General features: G+C 52.4%; 5 protein-coding genes across 5 annotated transcripts; 3 read left to right on the top strand and 2 right to left on the bottom strand.

Annotated features, from left to right (window-relative positions):
- Positions 1-2,955: 2,955 nt before the first annotated feature.
- Positions 2,956-3,633, top strand: MAA_05483 (uncharacterized protein; the record flags this gene model as incomplete). Its single annotated transcript, XM_007823481.1, has 1 exon — positions 2,956-3,633. The coding sequence occupies one exon, from the start codon at positions 2,956-2,958 to the stop codon at positions 3,631-3,633; it is 678 nt and encodes a 225-aa protein (XP_007821672.1).
- Positions 3,634-4,840: 1,207 nt separating this feature from the next.
- Positions 4,841-5,192, top strand: MAA_05484 (Ribosomal protein MRP10, mitochondrial; the record flags this gene model as incomplete). Its single annotated transcript, XM_007823482.1, has 2 exons — positions 4,841-4,952; positions 5,026-5,192. 2 exons carry the CDS (start codon positions 4,841-4,843, stop codon positions 5,190-5,192), a joined length of 279 nt encoding a protein of 92 aa, XP_007821673.1.
- A 1,260-nt stretch (positions 5,193-6,452) lies between these two features.
- Positions 6,453-9,603, bottom strand: MAA_05485 (guanine-nucleotide exchange factor Cdc24; the record flags this gene model as incomplete). The annotated part of the gene is made up of 3 exons (XM_007823483.2): positions 6,453-7,927; positions 8,002-8,173; positions 8,233-9,603. 3 exons carry the CDS (start codon positions 9,601-9,603, stop codon positions 6,453-6,455), a joined length of 3,018 nt encoding a protein of 1,005 aa, XP_007821674.2.
- A 6,317-nt stretch (positions 9,604-15,920) lies between these two features.
- MAA_05486 (F-box and WD domain protein) lies at positions 15,921-19,014 on the top strand (the record flags this gene model as incomplete). The annotated part of the gene is made up of 2 exons (XM_007823484.2): positions 15,921-16,119; positions 16,187-19,014. 2 exons carry the CDS (start codon positions 15,921-15,923, stop codon positions 19,012-19,014), a joined length of 3,027 nt encoding a protein of 1,008 aa, XP_007821675.2.
- A 539-nt stretch (positions 19,015-19,553) lies between these two features.
- On the bottom strand, positions 19,554-20,192 carry MAA_05487 (Snf7 protein; the record flags this gene model as incomplete). Its single annotated transcript, XM_007823485.1, has 1 exon — positions 19,554-20,192. One exon carries the CDS (start codon positions 20,190-20,192, stop codon positions 19,554-19,556), a length of 639 nt encoding a protein of 212 aa, XP_007821676.1.
- Positions 20,193-20,893: the final 701 nt, after the last annotated feature.

Here is a 20,893-nt window from a genome sequence, read left to right as displayed (position 1 = left end):
TACTTGACCCGGAAAGGAGTCTGCACATGGGGGCCTCGGGGTACTAGAATACTGAGGCATGTTCACGACGTCATTGAGATGACTATTCCATCAGGAGTACGTATATTTTTTTCTTAAAAAAAAATCTGGTGTAGTATCCCGCGGGAAAAAAAAAAAGTCGCCCCCTCGTCCATCTTCACCCACCACAGCCACGTGTGTTGGCACGCCATACCGACACATCTCATAGCTCAAGCTCCAAATACAAACTTTGCGCCGTTGGAATGAGCAACCATGATAGGCCAGGCATCAAGGCTGGGCGGAATTTCGACTATGTACTACCACCCACCCCACCTTGTCCTCTCGATGGCTTGTAGGAAAACGTGGTGGCTGCCGGTTCTCGGGGTTGCCGGGTATTGTGTGTCATTCTCCAGTCGGTGCGGCGCGTTGGGTGAATAGGGAGAATAGCAGGCGGCGGGCTGTGTTTAGGGGCTTGCGGTTGTATTGTGGGAAGCGGTATCATGAGATGCGACTCGTTGGTTTGCAAATCTAGGCGTGGATTGCGAGATTTACGGAGAGGGAGACGGATTGCGCCTATTCAGAACGCTTGGATGCTGACACGTGAGGCTTGTGACGGGATGGTAGTGATGGGGCTGGGGTTTTCTTGGTCGGGAGGTCTTGAGCCTGTACTGAATCATGTATTGATTGGTTGTGTACGACTGACTTGGTCGTGGACAACATCCGGGCATTGTAGGACATGACCATCTGAAGACCTGCCTGCCTGGCTGGCAGCTACCAGTTCATACTTGTTCCAAAGTGGCTGTTGGTCAAGATGTCTTGACGGCCTTTGTTATTTGCAGAGTCGGCTGTGCGTCGGGCTGCCGGACAGGGCCCTTTGCTGGAAGAGCAGACGTCGACATGCGATAGAAGGACATCTGGATCAACATCAAGAGAATATGTATGTCAATACTGGGCGGAGCTCAAAGCATGTCACATTAATTAGGCTGTCGGTAATAACCAGACCATATCGACGCTAGCTTCAGTCCCCGACGACTCCCCGCTAGCCGCCGCTAGCCTCTCCGCATGAGGTCCAGGAACCAGACCATACGATGCGCTTCAACCTTGCCCAAGTTCTTCCTCGTCACACTCAACATGCTGCGGCGACGATTCCTCGACCGCACGCCAATGTTGAACATGATGGATGCGAACCGGCCGCCATGGTGTCTCAACGCAACGTCATTCCACGTCCCATGCTTCGAGATGAGAAGAGGTCATGCGTCCCCGCCTTCTGCTCCCAAGATGGCTTCGTCCACCAGCCGTCGGGCTTCCAACACCGAACGGCCGTAATTTAGGAAACGTCTTCTAAGCGCTGGCATCAGCAGGATCCTTACGACTTCCTATATTATCAAGAGGTTCCTAACCGAGCGCTCAAGTGACGCACAATTCTTAGCGCCTGGCAGAATTCATTATGGCCTGTTCCCGGATGACGCAGCGGTAGTTCTTGACCAACTCCAATGTTTCCTTTCATCAAGAACCAAGAAGATAGAACAATGGCATCTTTCCGGCTTCATTGAATTTGGCCCAAGTGGTACACCCATGCCCAACAATGTCAAGAAGAGGTCTTACGAGCTCAGCAGCAGAGACGCCATCTTCAATCCGCAAGATCAACTAGAACAGCGCCACGACGCCAACAATGAATCTCCTCGCGATACAACGAAAACACGAGTGTGTTGTGATGAAGCCGTCTACCTTTACCGTTGGTAACAGGACATTAGACGCAACGTTAGGGCTAGCATCACAAAGTCATCATCGTGGCAGATACAAGAGCAAGGAGGCTGGGTGAAAGCTCGGAGGCAAAGGAGCGCATGTACGTGGCCACAAGACTAAGCTCCTATCAATACCTGTTCATGACAACGGCAACCCGAGTCCTTGCGGCTCAATACGCAACTGGAACAAGCAAACTTGGTGTAATTTCCAGTCATCATAACGTCGGTCACCATAATTTATGACCAAACTTGACCCCGAAACAGATTCGGATCAAAGAAAATTTATGGCATGTGAAGAAACATGGCTTTGCAGACTCTGTCTGGAGCACGAAAAACAACAAGAATAATACTTTTATGAAGCAGCTGAATCAACAATGTGTCTCGTATCGTGACGCCTAGGGTCTAAACCGAGTAACCGAGTTGAAGCGAGCGGAAAGAAGGCCTGCTCGCATTGTCATACAGTCAGACAAGACGGTGCTCTGGTAGACATGCTATGCTGTCTTTGACAAAGGGCCCGTTCATTGCCGAGATGTGTCAAGGTTTACACAAGGTTTCATCTCGTAGTTTTATTCAACAAGCTCACGCCACGATGCCCCCGGAAAAGATGAGAAAAGGATTATCCTTTTTGCTTTGTGTAAGTCTTGGTAGCTTGCCCAATCCGCTTCCCCCATCCAGTTTTAGTATCTGCCGTGCCGTCCATAACCTTTGAGCCAGCATGTGTTGGCCGCGTACGTGTTGCGCTTTTACTTGGACCGGTGGTGAAGCCGCGGCCATCCCACTACAAGTTCTTAGTCTAATCCAACTTAACGTTTATTCCAAGCATGTTGCACGAGACTATAGTTTGCCGGCTTGTATCCGCTACGGGCTTAAGTGTGCTTGTCTTCTTTCCGAAGCAGCGCCAAGCGCCAGATTCTCACGCCGTTGCAGTCCATGTAAACTATACTGATACATAGAGACACACAACCTTTTCACCAATACGCATCGGCAAAGGCAATACATTTTACTCTCAGCTGATGGACTCGGAAGAAATCACATAAAAGGATGTCACGCCCCCCGACAGAAAAAAAAAAGAAGAAAAAATCATCTCACTCATCCTTCACCCACCCACGAATATCATCTCTTATATACACAAAACCCGCAGCTCTCAGCAGCATTCCCATTTTACAAACATCCTTTCTGCATCTAAACTACAAGACACATCAACTCCTCCAAAATGCGATTCGCCCTCGTTGTCGCAGTCACCTCTGCCATCGCTCTGACCGACGCCGCCCCCGTCGTCCAGACCGAGGCAGCCGTCTCCGATGTCCCTCATCGCGACCCGGCCGACTACTACAAAGTCGTTGCCGCACAGCCCACCGAAACGGCCTCGATCCCACCTCACAAGAAATACAGGGGCGTTCCTCAGACCACCGAGGGGATCACGGTTCAGAACTCCAAGCGCTGGCTCATCTTTGGAGACCCGACCCTGAACAGGAACAGGACGGAGCCAGTGCGCCCTCAACTTCCAAAGACGAATGTTAGCACGAACCGCTTCCCCAGGCCCAGGCTTCCACTGATACCGTGCTGCGGCCTTTGCGAAACCTTTTTCGAGAAGAATCCCTCGGTTTTGGGGGTATTTGTGTGCCCGTACACACCGGCTAGGAAGCCTTCACCTACTACTACCGAGGGACAAGGTCCCAAGGAGACTGGGAAGCCTTCGTCTACTGTTACTGAGGGACATGGTCCCAACGTCACCGAGAAGGCTTCGTCTACTATTACTAAGGGGCGTGGAATCAGGGTCACCGAGATGCCTTCGTCTACTATTACTCTGGAACAGGGACCCAAGATCACCAAAATGCCTTCATCTACCAAGGCACATGGACACGAGGAGACTATGATGTCACAGCTTTAGAGCTATTCAAGGCATGTCTCATGTCTTGGCTTTTGGAGCGAGTCGAGGACATGTTTGGTCCCTCTGCTATTCTATCCTTATTACATTTTCCTATGTTTTATTACCCGCTGACTTTGGATGGGGCGAGTCGCCCTAGCATATCGGAAGCCATCTCCAAGTGTGGCATTTGGACAAGGAGGCTTGGGGGCATCTCTTGCAGGAATTGCCCTGCTACTTAGTTAGACACTAGCTGTTTAACCCTAGTCGTACACCATCCAGCAATAAAAACTAGTTCGTCTCCAAGATTATGAAGCCTTGTGATCTTGGCCTCACCCCAACGCGTGTATCTCGACGTCATCAAAGGCACTTCAGCCGAGACGCTACCATAGGGGAAATGCCAGAATCGTAATAGATATCCAACAGAGTCCAGATGCAAGCCGCATTTCAGATCCAGCCATCTATTCCTCCGTGGCCCGAATGTAAATGTGCACAAGATTATGATGCACACCCGCCTTGTCCTCACTTACACGCCATCAAGAACAACCCAACCGATAGGCGCGACGTCTTCCAAAAAGAATTTAAAAGATTTTAAAAAGATTTTTTAAAAAAAAACAATAATATCAACTTCAGCCAAGTAAATATTCCCCTCGCACCTTTCTCCCCGTCCAACAACATCTCACAACATGCCAAGCCAATGTTCAACCACGCCTCCACAACAACAGCCGGCTCAGGCATCGGCGCCGGCGAGCTGGTGACCAAGAACGTAGCCATCTCACAAGACAAGATGGGACAAGCACATGGCCCGTATTCGGGTATACTTGCCATTATTTGTAGGGATTATCTTGTTTTGCACGGTTCCTACTGCCCGCGGTGATCTTTTGAACCATCTCTTCCATCTGCATGAAAACCATCCTTCTCACCTTTGCCTCCAAAACACCGACCCGACGCACCCTCATAAACAAGCCACGCTCTCCAATCCAACTACCCTACCGTCAAGCAGCGATAAATGTCATAATTACTCAGTAAATCGCCCCCCGGAACGAGAACAGCTCCAACATCAAAACAAATCACGTGGCCCCACGATCCGTTGTATCACGTGACTCCAGCAGCTAAATCTTCCCAGAGCTGCATCAACACCAAGAACAAACGAACAGCCACCACGCGACATCGCATCACGCATTCCCCCCCCTCCCGACTCGCTCCCGTCTCGGCTCTCACCACAGACACCATGTCCGGCGGCCACAAGCCCATCCGTCTACCGCCCCTCAAAACCCTGCGCGTGCACAACCCCAAGCGACAGCCCGAAAACCCCTGTATCGCAATAATGTCCAGCGTGCTCGGTACGTCCCCCCCCCCCCCCCCCCCCCCCTCCCTCTTTTTTCACCCACACGTAGTGCTTACAAACAAGTGCAGCGTGCTGGGCCTCCGCGGGCTACAACGCCTCGGGCTGCGCCGCCATCGAGAACCAGCTCCGGAAATGCATGGATGGGCCTGCGCCGCCGCCCGCGCCCGCAAATACCGTCAACTACCACCTCTCGAGAATGCAGAAGCACGTCACGAGTCCGCGGAAGCAAAAGTAGAGAATCCGCGTCGACTATCAAATCATGAAAGAAGGCTGTATCCGCGTTTGTTGGGAAGGGGGTTTTTGGGCAAAAAAGTCTGATCGTGTACATATGCGTCTGGGGCATGGAACTTGTGCATTTCACGGCGTTTTCATTGGCAATTTTTTTGTAAATACTATACATGTACGATGTACGGGGAGCAAACGGCCCACTGACGGCTGGTGTACGATAGACGTCGACATCATGGAGCACCAGGGAAATCACAGCTGTACAAGACTACGGGGTTGGCATACTATTTGTAACATCCGTGACCATTTCATTCACACCAAACTTCTAAATCGCTCATCAGAACAGCCAAGTGTCTGAATCAGTGTCTATGTAACTTGGCTGAGAAGCCTCATTCCCTCCTTAATTCCACATCTACTATGCACAACCCCAAACTGTTCCAGCTCTCCATGCCACCGTCTGTCTATCCAGCTTTGCAGCCGCCAACAAAAGAAAATCCAGCTCAGTGTCCATAGAGCGCCAAAAAAGAAAAGGAGGAAGAAAAAATAAACCGAGGTTGGAGGATGGGCAGAAGGCAGGGGGGGGAATAACAGGAAAATACAATCCCAAACGAGTGTGTGGCCGTATATACTTTCAAACCAAAATAGAAAAGGGAAAAAAAGAGTGAAACCCAGGATGCGCCCAGCCTTCCAATGCCTGGCTCCGCGAACCTCCCAGTAGCGCCTATAAATCATGTCCATAAAATTTGCCCAAAAGATGAGATATGATGCCATGCTACAGCCTTGCGGTACCAATGTCTCTACAGAACATCCAATGAAATGGACCGAGTCCACATGCAAGCAACCTTGCGGCAACAAAGTCTGCTGTTCGGCCAAGGTAAGAAGACACACTGCCGCGAAACCGGCTGTGGCAGTCCAAACAATAAAAAAAAATGTAATAAGAAAAAAGGTCAGGATCAAGACTCAGAATGGCGTCCAACATCAACAAATCAACTCCCAGTCAAGCTTAAAACTGTGCAGTCATACTAGTCGCTGCGATGCCGTTTAAATATGTTGAGTTTGCTGGAAAATGGGCGAAGGAGGGCAGAGTAGGGAAGAATTGTCCGTGTTTGGAGTCGTCGTTCGGAATTCGAGAGGGGCTCTATACTCTAAGATTGCGAATGCTGGCATGTTCTTGAACGCCTACTCGTGCCAAATGTGGTCGGCAAATGCACTCAGTAACTTCGTGCGACGCCCATTGAGAATAACAAGGCCAATTTGCGACGTAGCAGTCTCATTGGCCTTCTCCAACACAGAAGAGCTCTATCTCTCCAACGCCGCCGGAATACATATTTCGGACTCCCTCGCGCCACTCCATAAAGGCAATCTGAATATCGTCATCGCTTTCAATGGTGACAAAGTCGCCATCTTCGTCACGGTACCGGAGCTTCAGCATACCCTTGCTAATGCTGCTCGTCATGAATCGTGCAAGTTTAGCGTCAATTCGATCGATCAAGGATTGATAGGTGATATTAAATGCAACCACGAGCGTCACATAGTTCCCGCTATCACAGTTGACCCTGACCTTCAACTGCGTGGGCATGGGCAAATCTGGACTCGCCACGGGGTTGCTGGTCGGAGGGAGCGTCGCCGTACCGAGGGATGGGGACACGTTGCGTGAATTCGCAGTTGCAGAGTCGACTCGCAAACCGTTGCCGCCTGTGGGTGTGTTTCCACGCGGATAGGGTTGTTGGTGAGGAAAATGAGACATCGTGCCCCCGAGGCTTCCCGAGTGCTGGTGCATTCGCTCACGTTGGGCTCCCGGGCTTTGTGTGCTGGTTCGAATTGGTAAATCATTGCGAGGCGAGCCTGTTTGCGATCGCGGGATGCTGCCGTCATGAGCTGGGTGTAAGTGCTGAGGAATGCCAGGCACGGCTGGAATATTGCCCTGGCTCGGTTGACGATGTCGAGGGATACCTGCAACATTGACATCCGGTGTGCTGTAAGACCTACTTCTTTGTTGCTGAGCCGCAGTTTGACTATGGGTGGCCATTGCGGGCAGAGAAGGTCCACGAGCAGTCCTGCTACCCATGCCAATTGGATTGGGGGAGGAACCATCTCGTGACGGGGCCCGTGGCATTGAAGGAGAGTAACGCGGGTCGTCCCAAACGGCCTGTGGTGTACCGGCCTTGGGAGGGAACTGATAAGCAGGCCCAGGGAAGATGCCGCTCGTGGTGCTTGTACGAGAAGAGGCTGGAGACTCGGCCACTGGGGAGAAGTAGCTGTCTCCTCCCCTCGAGCCGGGAGATGGGGCGCCATTGCCTTGGATCTGTATATTGAGGGGAGCGGGCGGCATAGGCAATGGGAAACGCGGCGGTGGAGCTCTTGCGATGCCTGCAAGGGATTGTGTGCTCTCCCCTGTGGCAGAACGTTGTCTCAGACTGGAGCTTGAAGCGGTGCGAGGCACGGCGGTGCCCATTGATGAAGGCATTGGAAACTGGGCCGGTGCTGTTGCTGGCCCATAGTCTTCGTCGTCTTCTTCGTCCTGCTGTAGATAGGGGTTCTCAAGGCCGCCGGCTTGGTCTCTGGTCCATGCAAAGTCGTTGTTGATGGATTCTTGGCTGGTGGAGAGCCGTGGCGCATGTTCTTTTCTCTGTGTCTCTAATCCGCCTGCCCATTTCCTCATTGTCTCCTCGTTAAGGAACTTGATCGTGAAATTCTCGACACCAGGGTCACCCTTCCACCAAATCTGAACGCTGTGAGAACCTACTAGAGTGGTTAGCCAAAAAAAAAACAATAATAATCGCCATCAGTCAACCCCTTTTAGTGTTCGCGTCACCTACCAGGTTTTGAAAGGGACACAATGTCAGTCACGTTAGTCATGAAGATTCTGCCCTTTAGCTGAAGCTTTGCATTCTTATTCCTGATTTTGGGTCCCGTGGATCGCGTCCTGTCTTTCTTGCCAGAGGCTTCCTTGCAACACAGCAAGATGCATTCAAAAAGGTAAATTTCATACTGCATCAACAGAAGGTTAGTTTCTCCCGATGCGAACATGGAATGGGGCTATTACTTACATCCTTCTCTTGATCACTCTTGCCAGTAATAACGCCATACACACCGTGCAGGAGTAGCTTGCCGAATGATTCCACCTTATGTGACTTCCAATCGTCTACTCGAGTGATGAGTTCCTCCAGAGCTTCATCAAGAAGGTCCCGGTTTACGGCTTCGTTGGCTTTGAGCAAAACTCGTTCCGCGGCTTCACATCCCGTGTTTAGATCGTCTTTGACTTCCTCATCTTCCGATTTTTTGGCGAGGTCCTTGAGCAACAATGGATATTTCACCAATCGCTGCATAGGTTTTAGCAAAAATCCGTCCAAGGTGTTAAAGTCTGCGGCGACAGGGTGCTCTGATTGTTGAATTTTCTCGAAAACTTGGTTGGCGATTTGAGCAGCCTTGCGCTGATTGGCGATAAAGGGCTGGTAGATGTCAAAGGCATCTTCGTAGAAACAAAACGGGGCACCCCATCGCTGGACGGCCTTTGGCAAGGAGTTTGTCGTTTCAACTCGAATGAGAAATCGTCGCTGAAAGTCGAGAATCGCGTTGATGTTGAGAAAGATTTGGTGCACAACATCTCCTGGGATAAGTCCCTTCTGTTCCAACGTCTTCTTCAAGTCGTGCAAGTTTTCCAGGTCCTGGACATATTTTCGCTCGGTATCAACCAGTTCCTTGACAATGTGATCCCTGTAGCTCATTTGCGCGCCCCCTGTTGCGACGGCAGGCTCGTCCTCGGGGTAAGGTTGAAGTTGTAGCAACAGGCCACGTTGCTCTGCCAGATCAAGCACGTAGTTGACGACCTGCGTAACCTTGACGAAACCGCTTGTGTCGTTTCCCATCAAATCTGTAATGACAAAACTCTGGGCGGGGGGGACTTGCAATTCCTTCATACACGCCTGCACAAACTTGAAAATGGCAATCTTGGACTTTTTCGCTTCGGATGCATTTGGGTCTTCCACCTTGAGCGGTTCCGTGGGCTGTAGCGAGTTGTAGATTGTGAGAAGGGGATACCCCGACCGGAACAGATTCCACAAGGGGTCGACAGGATCGGTAGGATCAAGTTGCTCGAGAAAAGGTCCAAAATCGGGCACTTGACTTAATCGTTGTTTAAGGGAGACACAAATCTGGTAGAGCGATCGTGAAGCATCCGCCTTTTGATTGATGATGTTGGCCGTGGCCACGACAGATCCGCCATTCTGCCCTGGAACCACGGTTGCAGCACTACTCAGTGAATTCAGCGACGTTGATGAACTGGTATACGCCGTCGACCCTGACAGCTGGCTACCGCGGGGCACACTGTTCATGTTGTTGTGTGGAAGGACGCTGACGCCGCTCTGGTTGGGGTGGAAGACCGGAGCGGTGTTATTTCGAAGCAGAGGGGCATGGGCCATGTCCGTTTACTCCATGCGTCCAGGAGAAATGAAAGCCCCAGCGCGAACAATGAAGGGCACAGGTGTTTGTCGTCGAGGTGCAGGAATGAGGGGTTGCTCGTCGTAGCCAAAGTACAGTCGTATGGAGGATAACCGTATGTTCGTTCGTCAACGAGGGGCGTTGTCTTTGTTTGTCACGCCCTCCCTTCTGGCATGGAGTGGTCTCAAATTTGTAGCCTTGGTCGCGTCATTCAACAAACAATGGTCAGGCGAGACGATTCACGAGAAGGCGAGAAATGCAGTTGCCCGTCCTCTGGCAGGGAGCAGATGTTGAATAGGGCGGGACAAGACGGCAGGTCGAGTGTAGGTGGTTTTTTTTTTCCCTTCTTGGATGCGCAGACCAACGAAGGCGGTGGTAGACGCAGGCGGATTTTTGGAGGGGAAGGCGACTCCTATCTCAGCTCAAATCGCTACCGAACGACTCGCGGCCAGCAACGATGTGGCAAATTACCGTCTAATAGGTGAGTCCCGACAAGTCGAACTAACGATGTCTAGGAGCAGGCGACAGGCACCGTCAATTCGGGGGCGAGCTGAGAGATGCTGCAGGCGACGATGCAGACGCAAGTACGCAGTTCTGTATGTTTGGTTTGGGGGGGGCAGACAGCTCAGTTAAGGCGGTCGAGGCCGAGGTCGAGGTCTGGTTGCTCAATGCAAGGTGCGGTGGCCACAGCCAACGGTCCAGCGTTCCAATGCCCCAGTGTCCCGGTGCTTTCCCCCCTGGCCAGTGTGGGAGTGCCTGGCGCGATGTCCAGGAAACAGTCGACTCGAGAGCGCCAGGGCATTTGCCCGCTGTTCCAGAGTGGCTCGCAGTGGCTCTCAGTGGCTCACGTCCGCGCAACTCAAAGTGGGGCGCGTGGGTCTGTGGGATCGGGACTGACGGCCTGCCTGACTCTTCTCCAGCGAGCACGGCGGTGTTCTCGTCGAGCAACGAGTAATTGGTTGGTGAGTAGTAATACTTATTAATGCAGCGCAGAGGCCAGAGGCTCGCGGGCTATTGTCTTTATTATTGGGGAGATGCGGCCTTGGCAACACCGGTGCCTGCGTGTGACGAAAGTGAGGCAGATGCAGGCGTATTGTACTCCGTACAGCCAAACAGATTGCTGGACCAGGCGAAGCAAGAAGCCGGTAGATCAGACAAGACCACAGAAACAGGGAGTTGGGGGCGGGCGGCCAGAGTCTATTACGTGCCTGGTCCCTTGGTCCCCTTGGTCCCCTGGTGCTATTCATTGTCGAGCGACGGGGAACCCGGTTGGCATTCAACGTTCGGAGAGGGGAGCTTGAGCCCCGACGCATGAACCAGTGCACAGCGGCCAGGCTGCGAGAGACGTGGCGGCAAGCAAGTGTCTGGCGTCTGGTGTGAGTGTGAGTGTGAGTGTGAGTGGGTGCAGGCCACTGGTCCGTTGGCGGTCCGCTAGTGGAGGGGCAGGGGATCAAACTGGTGGTGACATGAACAGGCGGCACTGGAGCATTTGGGGCCCATGTCGCGTTTAAAACTTTACCATCAAACGTATAGACACCAGTCCTACTCAAGAAGGCTACCTCTAGCCTAGGTAAAGTACTTGAGTAGGTATGTACTTTTATTAGTAATACCTTAACAAGTAGGTTGGTCCTATTCAATAGGTACCCCAAGCGCAGGAGCGAGGCTAAACCACTGCTCGGTAGACAACGCTAGACTAGGGCTATGTCTAGTCTCTGGGCCTGTCTGGCAGAAGTTGGGCTGCAAAGCATGGATTATTTTGACTGCACTCAAAAGGACGGAGTAGTTTGCCATCAATCGATGTAGGTAACTACCTACTTAGACCCAAGTATGTAGGTGGGCATGTACGCCGCCGCCGAGATGCAGGTATCGCCGTCATCATCGCCAGCCTGGACCTGCGTGTGGCTGACTGCAAATACATGCACGAAGCGACTTGTTTAATTCAATCGGCTTCTCAGCCCCTCCTGCGGCGCTCTGATCTGATGGTCCAGCCGTGCGTGTATGGGGCCCTCCGATCTCTCTTCAATCTTCCGAATCAATTCACTGTCGCTCGCTGCCGTGGGCTGGAACAGTTGGGCTGGCCTCTGCCGTTCCTCCACCAGCATCGGGTCTATGGGCTGCCAAGTTCGACGTTGGGTTCCCAAAGTTGGGCTGCTCTGATACAACAATGCTACCAGACCTCCGTAGCCCCGAGTGCTTTGTCCCTGTCGTCGCCGTCCCGCTTGACAGACGACCAGGTACGCATGCTGAATTAGGATCAGCCGTAGGGTCCAAGCAAGCCCTCTTTCTTGCGTCCATACATACGTACCAAACTTCGTCCCCAATACTCAACTTTGTGTGTCACGCTTGGCACTTGTAGATCATATCTGCCCCCAATTAATACTCCGTATAGCCTGCATGGCGTAGGTATGTACATACATCCTTCATACCGGGCCCCTTCTTCTGGTCAGGGTGGGCTCATCACGATGCTAGTCAGGGTGTCGCTCTGCGCCGAAATCTACAAATGCCCACCATCCAATCGTCAAAGCTTGGGCTGGGCAGTTGAAACCCTCGAGTCAACGACGGCTACCCATCGGGTCACCATCCAGCGCCATGGAACCGTGATAGGCTATTGCACAACGTCAGCACCTGTCCAAGTGAAAATGGAAAAGGGGGTCGGTCCCTCGTTAGAGTGGCGTCTTTGTTTCGAAGACTGCCACCGGGTTCGCTGGAGCGCCGTTTGGTGTTTCGCCAACGTCATGTGCTTGAAGGCGGCGGCACCATAGGATGGCACCACCACATTTCGGCCCTTTGATACGGAGTTGGAGTAACAGATGGAGGCCTGGGTTGACCTTTGTCCCCCGGCCTTTTATGTTTTATTTCTTGTTGGGTGTGTCCTTGCCACATCAGGCACAAGGAACATGTATGTATATGGATAGATTCCAATAGTCACTGGCTGGAGTGAAATGCGCATTGGGTGAGCATCAGCTGACGACGTCAAGAAAGACTAGCCGCCGACTTGTGTGTGGCATGACGATTTTTCGGGGATGTTTTTGTCGCATCTTTCGACAAGTACATACATAAAGTATGTACATACGGGGGGGCCATCGGGGAGCCAAACAAGGTTCAGCAGACGGGATAAGTGCCTATCCTGATGTTCTGCTGCCAGGCTGGTGGGGGAAGAGGGGAAGTTGATTTTGGGAACTTGGGGACCTTGCGAGCGCAAAACCGCGCCAAGCCAGCCGCTTGTGTGCTTGTCTGCGATCCATGCACAACAACATCCAAGTTCTAGCCTTCCGGCCATTCACTCACTCAAGCATGCAATCACAATGCGCCTTTTCCAACCTACCCTTCGGCACGGCCTCGACAAACTCCACAACTGGTTCGGCCGGTACCATCCTCCTAGCCAAAGCAGCCCGCAGCCACTTTCCATTGCTTTTTCCAACCATGGACGCCATGTGAAGGGCGAGGGAGGGTACCTGCGATGCATGGCCATCATGCGTCTCCATTTTACACGGTCCTTGTCTATGCAGAACCGCATGGTTACGACAGTAGATCTGAGGTAACCAGTACCGAGTACATGAAGATGTTCGTTGGCATGCGCCATCTGAAAAACACCAATTACTACTACCTAGGTAGTTACTGGGTCGTGGTAAAAGGTGGCGAGCCGGCATCCGAACTGGACAGCTGATTGTCTGCACTTATAATTCCTAGGGCCATGTCTATTTCTAATCGGGGACGAATACAAATCATCTTTGTTCCTCTAGGCTAGATGATGAGGCTGGAAAGTCCTCAGCCGAAAGAATGCCTTCGAGTCGGGAGTACAGCTACGGTCCAAGAATCGCTTCATATCATCCCAATGCAGGCGCTCTGGGGCATGCAGCGGCTCGATGAAACTACTTGCTGGAATGTAAGCATGTAAAGCAGACCTCGGCGCCAAGAGAAACTCACTTATCTACCTGGGTATGGTAGGCATTGCTAGTTAGCAACACTTGTCCACCTGCTTTGCGCATGGACTACCCTGTAGAGTACAAAGTGCCCGGGTGTCTCGATATTTTCCAATTGGGACGATACTGAAATCCACTTGGCTTAGTATGGGCTATTACAAGTAGGTAGGAATGTCGTAGCCGAGATGCTGAAATCATCGTCACGGATAGCCATAAAATGCCGTGACACATGAAACGCATTGTTGTGGTTGGTAGTATTCCGCAGGCACACGCGGCCGCATAACCGGATACGCTTCAGCCCGCGGCGGCTTGGTGATTGACAGGTGAAGCCACGGCTAGTCGAGGAACTGTACATACAGTAACAATGAAACTTGACAGCCAGGGATTCCGTTTGCTTCTCGGGGAGAGGCGGTGCCGGAAACAAACCCGCACCATGTGTTTTAGTGAAACAAGGAATGAGGCAGTTAAAGTAGGCGTGCAATGCATTCTCAACTTGAGCATTATGTCATATTTGTGACATAGTACAGGACGAGACTCTATGGTCGACTCGACGCCATTACGTGAAATGAAAGTGGTGATAAGCCGCCTGCAAGGCGGCATGTTGCAGCATCGATACGACGACGGACGAGCCCGAGTCGAGAGTACATGACAGGCATGGACGTGTTTGGTTTCCAAGTTGGCGATGCCTTGTCCTCGTATCTACAAACCTGCGTTGCATCGTCTATTGGGCCTGGCTCCTCGTCTGCATCCGTGCCTGAACGGCCACACCAACTGATAAGTGAATGTTCCTTTCATGCCCTCGCGGCGACTGGATGCAGAGCATCAAGGAATGTTCTCCCGAGTTGTGTAGAGAGGAGGCAAGCGAGGGATCGTCGAATTCTCCTTCCAGCGAGCGCATGGTGTCTGCCCAACTCTTGCAAGTTGCAACTCTGGGGACGGATTAATGGGTGCAGGCATGAAGCCGAACGGCGGCATTGACTTGTTTGACATGCATACGTGGTACATGATGACGATCAAGGAAGAGTTCCCATTCGAGAGAGATTGGAGGAGGGTTTCTCAAGTGTCTATAAAGCACCTAGCAGGCATGCCCAGATGTTTGGAGTCGCACCATGCAGAATCCTGGGCCGCCGCGATCCCAGCTTGACATGGGACACTAGAAGCCATCTAGCCAGCATTTCCATTTGGTAACAGCGATTGATCAACCACGGGTTAAAAAAAGCTGAACCGTATAGTTATATAGGCTGGATATTTGCAGCATCTGGTCAACGCAAGAAATCGTGGTTGGCTCGAACAGGAAGAGGTATTTGCCTACCTATTGCGATGCTACATATCAAACACGGCGACTGGTGGCTCAGTGTGCTCCGTACTTGAGTACTTTGCAACCCGAGTGCGTGCCCTGACGATACGCGAAAATACATACATCGCTATAGACTGGACAAGTTGTCAAGACCACATGCACCTTCAATCCTGGCACCTGGGGCCTTGCATAAATCATTACGGCTGTAGAATCGAGTTTGCCTCCTTGGGCTTACATAAACATTGATGCTGGGATTCTAGACGTCACGGTCACGCCTGTTGTCGATAACGGCTGGTACTCCGTACGGCCCAGTGCGTGCTGTATTCACTCGGGCCAGCAGACAGCAACTGAATTGATGTCTGCACTTGGTGCTGCTAAGCTGCCAGGCCCGAGAGCGCTAATCATTCCATGTCGGCTTATCGTGCGCTAGCTCGAGGCCTATGGATGTCTGGCCTGGCCAACTATTAGTGCTACCACCCGCCATTCGCCGCCCCAGCCGCCACCCGGAATTGACATTGACCTCACCAGACTTGTTACAGCCATCGTAACCGTCACCCGCTGCCCTTGTCCTTGCTGGCCGAGCCGTCAATTGGTTCAATTGCTGCTCAAGCTCAATTGCTGTTGGTCCTTGCCTCATTCCGGTGCAACCCCAGCACCCCCAAGTCGCCGCCCGCGGACGCCTTGATAACAAACACCACGAGACCCTCTCGGCTGTCATCGTTTCACGAAAGCCCCCATCTCACCGAGATCGAGGAGGACCACCGTGTGCACGCGCTGATAGTTGACAGACAAGAGCGGCTCGGCATCGCTTTCGTGCTACGCCGCTGCTTCAAACGGGCGCATCGTGTTTGCGCCTGCTTCATGACCAAGTCTCAGTCAGCCAAGGGAGCTTCAATCCACCACGCATCAGGCCGGATCGACACGGCATCACAGTCGCCCCGGCAGCCGCCCTGCGAAATAATAAATCCTGCCATCTGCTGCATCGCCTGTGGCCTGTGCAAACCTTATTTGCCTCAATTTTTTCTGCCAGGCCGTGTTCTCGGCTCCCCGCGTCGTCCGTCTCTTGGCTTCCAGCCCAATGGCGAAGCCTGACCAACTTCCGGCCATGGATCCGTTTTCCCCAGCACATCAGCCCGATGAAGGCTATTCGGAGGACCCTCTAAATCCTACCGTTCATCATGGTCTACCGGCGAGTTTAGCGACATTACGGTCACCGGCAGAGCTGCCATCTTGGTTGGCAAGCAATGCCTCGGCGTTGCCAGTGTCTGTCAAGAAGGGTAATTAACAAACATCTTGAAACTTGACTAGTTGAGCGCTGTTGCTGACTGTTGTTTTCCTACGCAGAATTAACACTCGCGCTTCTCGATGACCTTCCCACCTCGGCCATCGCCGAGATCGTCCAGCGATTAAATCCCCGGCTATACATCGATTTCGTCCAATATCTTCCAGCCGAAATCTGTCTCAAAATACTGGGATATCTAGATCCCGTTTCATTAGTTGGCGTCGCCCAAACATGCCGCGCTTGGTATGAATTGGCATTGGATCGGAAACTCTGGGAGCGCCTGTACCATCTCGAGGGCTGGAAGGCGGTGGCGAGCGAGATTGAACTGTGCGAGGGCAGAGTCAACGTTGGTCTAACAAGCTCTATTGGTCACTTACATCGAATCCAGAATGCGGATGGCCAGACCAACAAGATTCGTGCGATACTGAATGAAGATGAAGACCAGGAAATGACAGGGACGTCTCGGAGCCAGGACATGGTCCCAGAACCAGTAGGAATCGAGGGTAGCAGCATTTTTGGAACTCCCGGCTCATCGTTTTCCTCAAATCGGCAACTCATGTCACTCACAGGCGGGGATGTCGATATGGACATTAGTTTTGCGTCAAGTTCGTCAGCCTACAAGGGCAAAGGCGTAGATAGGAGCTGTGGTTCATCAGATGTTGTGCGTGCCAAGCGAAAGGAGCCCGGAGGGACACCGGAACCCTCTTTGCCTCCCATATTGCCTCCAGATCACCCAAGTGCTTCAATACGATCAACCCTGTGGGCTTGGGACATTGGTAGCTCAAGGTATCGCATTAACTGGAAGTATCTTTACAACATGCGACGACGACTTGAGTCCAACTGGGAACTTGGCAAATACACGACTTTCCAGCTGCCACACCCTCAGTACCCCGAAGAGGGACATCAAGAATGCGTTTATACTCTGCAGTTCGACGCAGACTATTTAGTGAGCGGCAGCAGAGACCAGACGATGCGTATTTGGAACGTTCGAACGCGTCGCCTAGTCCGACCCCCGCTAATCGGACACAATGGTTCGGTCTTGTGTCTGCAGTTTGACGCTCACCCCTCCGAGGATATCATTGTTTCGGGCAGCAGTGACTCTAATGTCTTCATCTGGAAATTCTCAACCGGCGAGCTTATTCAACAAATTACCAAGGCGCATCGAGAGTCAGTTTTGAATGTTCGCTTCGACAAACGGATTCTTGTCACATCCTCGAAAGACAAAACCATCAAAATCTTTAACAGAAGACCACTTCGCTTTGGAGAGCTGGGGTATGGGGCGGGCGAGTCGGCATTCAGCGCCGTTGGGAAGATCATCAAGCGATACGGCTATGAACCGGATTTAGCCCAGGAGCTACCTGTCAAGGAACCATATACCATGATTGGCCGGTTGGAAGGCCACGGTGCTGCCGTCAATGCCATTCAGGTTAGAGATCGCACCATCGTGTCTGTGTCCGGAGACCGGCATATCAAGGTTTGGGACTGGCCGGACCAAGTGTGCACGCAAACCATCCCTGCTCACGATAAGGGCATCGCCTGCGTCGAGTTCGACGGACGACGAATTGTAAGTGGTAGCAGTGACTACGAGGTGTGCATTTTTGACGCGCCTACCGGGTTGAAGGTTGCACAATTACGTGGCCACGCGCATTTGGTCAGAACCGTGCAAGCGGGCTTTGGTGATCTGCCATACAGCAAGGCTGAAGATGAGGTGGAAGCCAAGACTGTGGATGCTGAGTATTTCAAAGCTGTTGAGGCCGGAGAGGTGGCCCGTGATGGTGAGAGACGAAACCGAAGAACTACGAGAGTGAACGCAGGGAGCTCTAGGCCGGCTGATGTGCAGGCATTTGGAGCCAAGGTGCCACCTGGAGGGGGCGGCGGTCGCAAGTATGGACGAATTGTTTCTGGGTCATACGACCAGAGCATCATTATTTGGAGACGTGACAAGGAGGGTGTTTGGAAACCGGCCCATCACCTTCGCCAGGAAGAGGCGGCAGCTGCAGCGCAGAGAAACATGGCCCTGGCAATACCGCCACAACCCATCCTACAACCTACTTTTTCAAATCAACACCAAGGGGGCCTCCCAATGCACCCATCTGCTGGTCCCCCGGCCATGCGCATTCCTGCCTCCCGCAGCAGACTCCCGCCCCTTGGGGAGATGAGCCAGGCCAGCGTTGACCCCAGCGTCGGTGCGCAGGGGACCTCCGGGCTGTATATGAACTTGATTGATCAAGTCGTCCCCCTTGGTGCCCGAGCACTGGAGCAGACATTGGCCAATTATCCAGCCATGCTTAGCCACCACAACTACCTGCAGTCTGTCATTGAACGCGAGCCGTCGCCATTGGCACGCACACAGCTTCGACAAGCCATCACAGCAGCGTTAGTCGCCTTTCAAACCGGGCAGCAGTCGACAAGACAACGCCCGGCCAGTACACCGAATCCAGCCTCAACAGCGCCGCCTGCTGCCGCTGCTGGTCCTTCTGTTGCGGGACCCAGCAATCCTCCCGGAATGCCGGCAACGTACCAGGCCGCAGATATCCCAACCCCTAGACCAACACAAGCCATCGCCGGACCATCACTAGCTGCGATACATGTTGCTCCAGACGTGAACATGGCAACGGCTGCTACGCCAATGCCAAATCCTCTTCCGACCCCCACGCCTGCACCAGCTCAACCAGCCCAAGTACCAGCACAACACAACCCTCCCCCGCCGGCGCATCACCACCCGCATATTGCCGGGGCAGAGAATGCACCAGCTCGCGTATTCAAGCTCCAGTTCGATGCTCGCAAGATTGTGTGCTGTAGCCAAGCGCCCGTCATTGTGGGCTGGGACTTTTGCAACGGAGATAGTGAGCTCGAGGAGACTGCTCGATTCTTTGCTACAGTGGATTAGACACTGATTTTTTTTGGCTGCTTTCCTAGCCGCCTGCATGAAAGGGAGTTGCTTCGTGCTGGATCTTATGATGAGATGGGACACTCGTGTGTCCAATATTTTAATTTTTTTTTTGGCGAACTTTTGGCACTAAGGGACTGGTTTATATCTTGGAAAGAAGGTGTTGACACATACCAAGGCGCACATTGGGGCATAGGCCCATAGTTGATGGACCGTGATGGGTGTTTATGGATCGGTTGCGACTTCACTGGGAGATATCTCGCATTGACACGTGTAGGATTTAGGGATTAGGAATTAAACATTGAGTATTTTTAATAAGTCATATCCGCTACGTAAATGCCTCGACATGGTGATCTGATGTGAAGTGCTATAGCAGTGAGTACAAAGTTGCATTCACCCACAGTGAACTCGTGCGAACCCACGCTTGCTATGCCACATTTATCGCCGCGACCTTGAAGCAGCTTAGTTGTTTTCCAACTCCAAAGCCTCCAAAACACCGCCCCATTGGAACATATAGTTTTTGTCCTATACATAAGTACCTAACCGGCAGCCTCTTTCACTTTATCCTCCGTCTGAGGAGGCTCATCCACAAACTCGGGCATTACCTCATCCTGCAAAAACCCAGGCACCGCACCTCCCATTTCCATTTCCAACTCTTGCTCCATCCCCAAAGCCTCCAATTCAGCATCCAGTTCTGCCTCATCCACCTCATCCGGAATATCATAGCTCCTCGCCAGACTCTCCTGAATCTCATTCCCCACGTCCATCAAATCCGCCATCTCATCCTGCAGCTGCTCAATCTTGTCGATATCAATCTTGCCATATTGCTTCTGTAGCTCCTTCTTGGTCGTCTTCATCGCATCGACTTGGGTCATGACATTTTTCAAATTATCCTGCATGCTGGACGCCTGCTCCATGTTCCATACTTGGCCCTCGAGTTTTTCCTTTTCGGCCTCGTAGGCTTTGCGGCGCTGAAGGACCTTGAGGGCCTTTTGCTTGATGGCTTGCTTGCCGGGGCCTTCACGCAATTTGGACAGCTTTTCTTGGTATGCGGACAGTTCACCGTTGAGGGCTTTTAGTTTCGTATCGATGGAGGCGATCCGCGTGTCAATGTTGGTTATGGCGCCCGAGAGAGTGGGCTTTGGGCCAGACGGTTTGGAGCCGAAAATTCGGTTCATGGCGGTGGTTGGAACGCGGTTTTAAGGTGGCCGGAGGGGGGTGGTGGGATGGAAACTAGAGTTCAAGATTCGGTAGAGGCTCGCTTGGAAGGTGTATCCCGAGTCGTGGCTCAGCGATACAATATTGTAGTCCAAAGGCGTCAATGTCAAAGGGATGACGTCCCAAGATTCACAGTGACGAGGGCTGGGCTGTTGGGAGCTAGAGCCGCTTCGTGGAGGGGCAGTCAGACAATGAATGCGTTTGCTGCCCCACACGACCTTGTCTCGACGTCAGAGGGCGGATCAGTCAGCACATGGGAGCTCGCCAGCAATGCGAAACGAAATTTTGGTGCTGGGATTGCTACTATGCCTTTTCACATGCGAATTCATCATATTTGGAAACCTTATTGTTTTTGGAGCTCTTGAAATGATGACGTGTGATGGTACGCAACACGACGCCGCGGCTGCTCCTGCCTCACGTACGATGCCATTTACGCGACCAGCTGTCGCTTACCTGAGTGCCATGGGCCAATGAGAACAGCCCACAATCGCTACTCTTTCACAGGCGCGTTTATTAGAAGCCCCACCACTCTATGGCCAGGGGTCCACAGTGTCCCGTTCAGGACTAGCGTCCTCTGGTACGCAATGATGCTGGCTGGGCCTAGGTAAACAAATGCTAGTTAGACGGATGTATGGGAGAGACTCTGTATTTTCCCATCTTC

Source organism: Metarhizium robertsii, assembly GCF_000187425.2.
Source record: "Metarhizium robertsii ARSEF 23 chromosome Unknown MAA_Scf_2, whole genome shotgun sequence".
Taxonomy (NCBI): domain Eukaryota; kingdom Fungi; phylum Ascomycota; class Sordariomycetes; order Hypocreales; family Clavicipitaceae; genus Metarhizium; species Metarhizium robertsii.
Note: the sequence above shows the minus strand (reverse complement) of the source record. Positions and strands in the feature narration are given on the sequence as shown.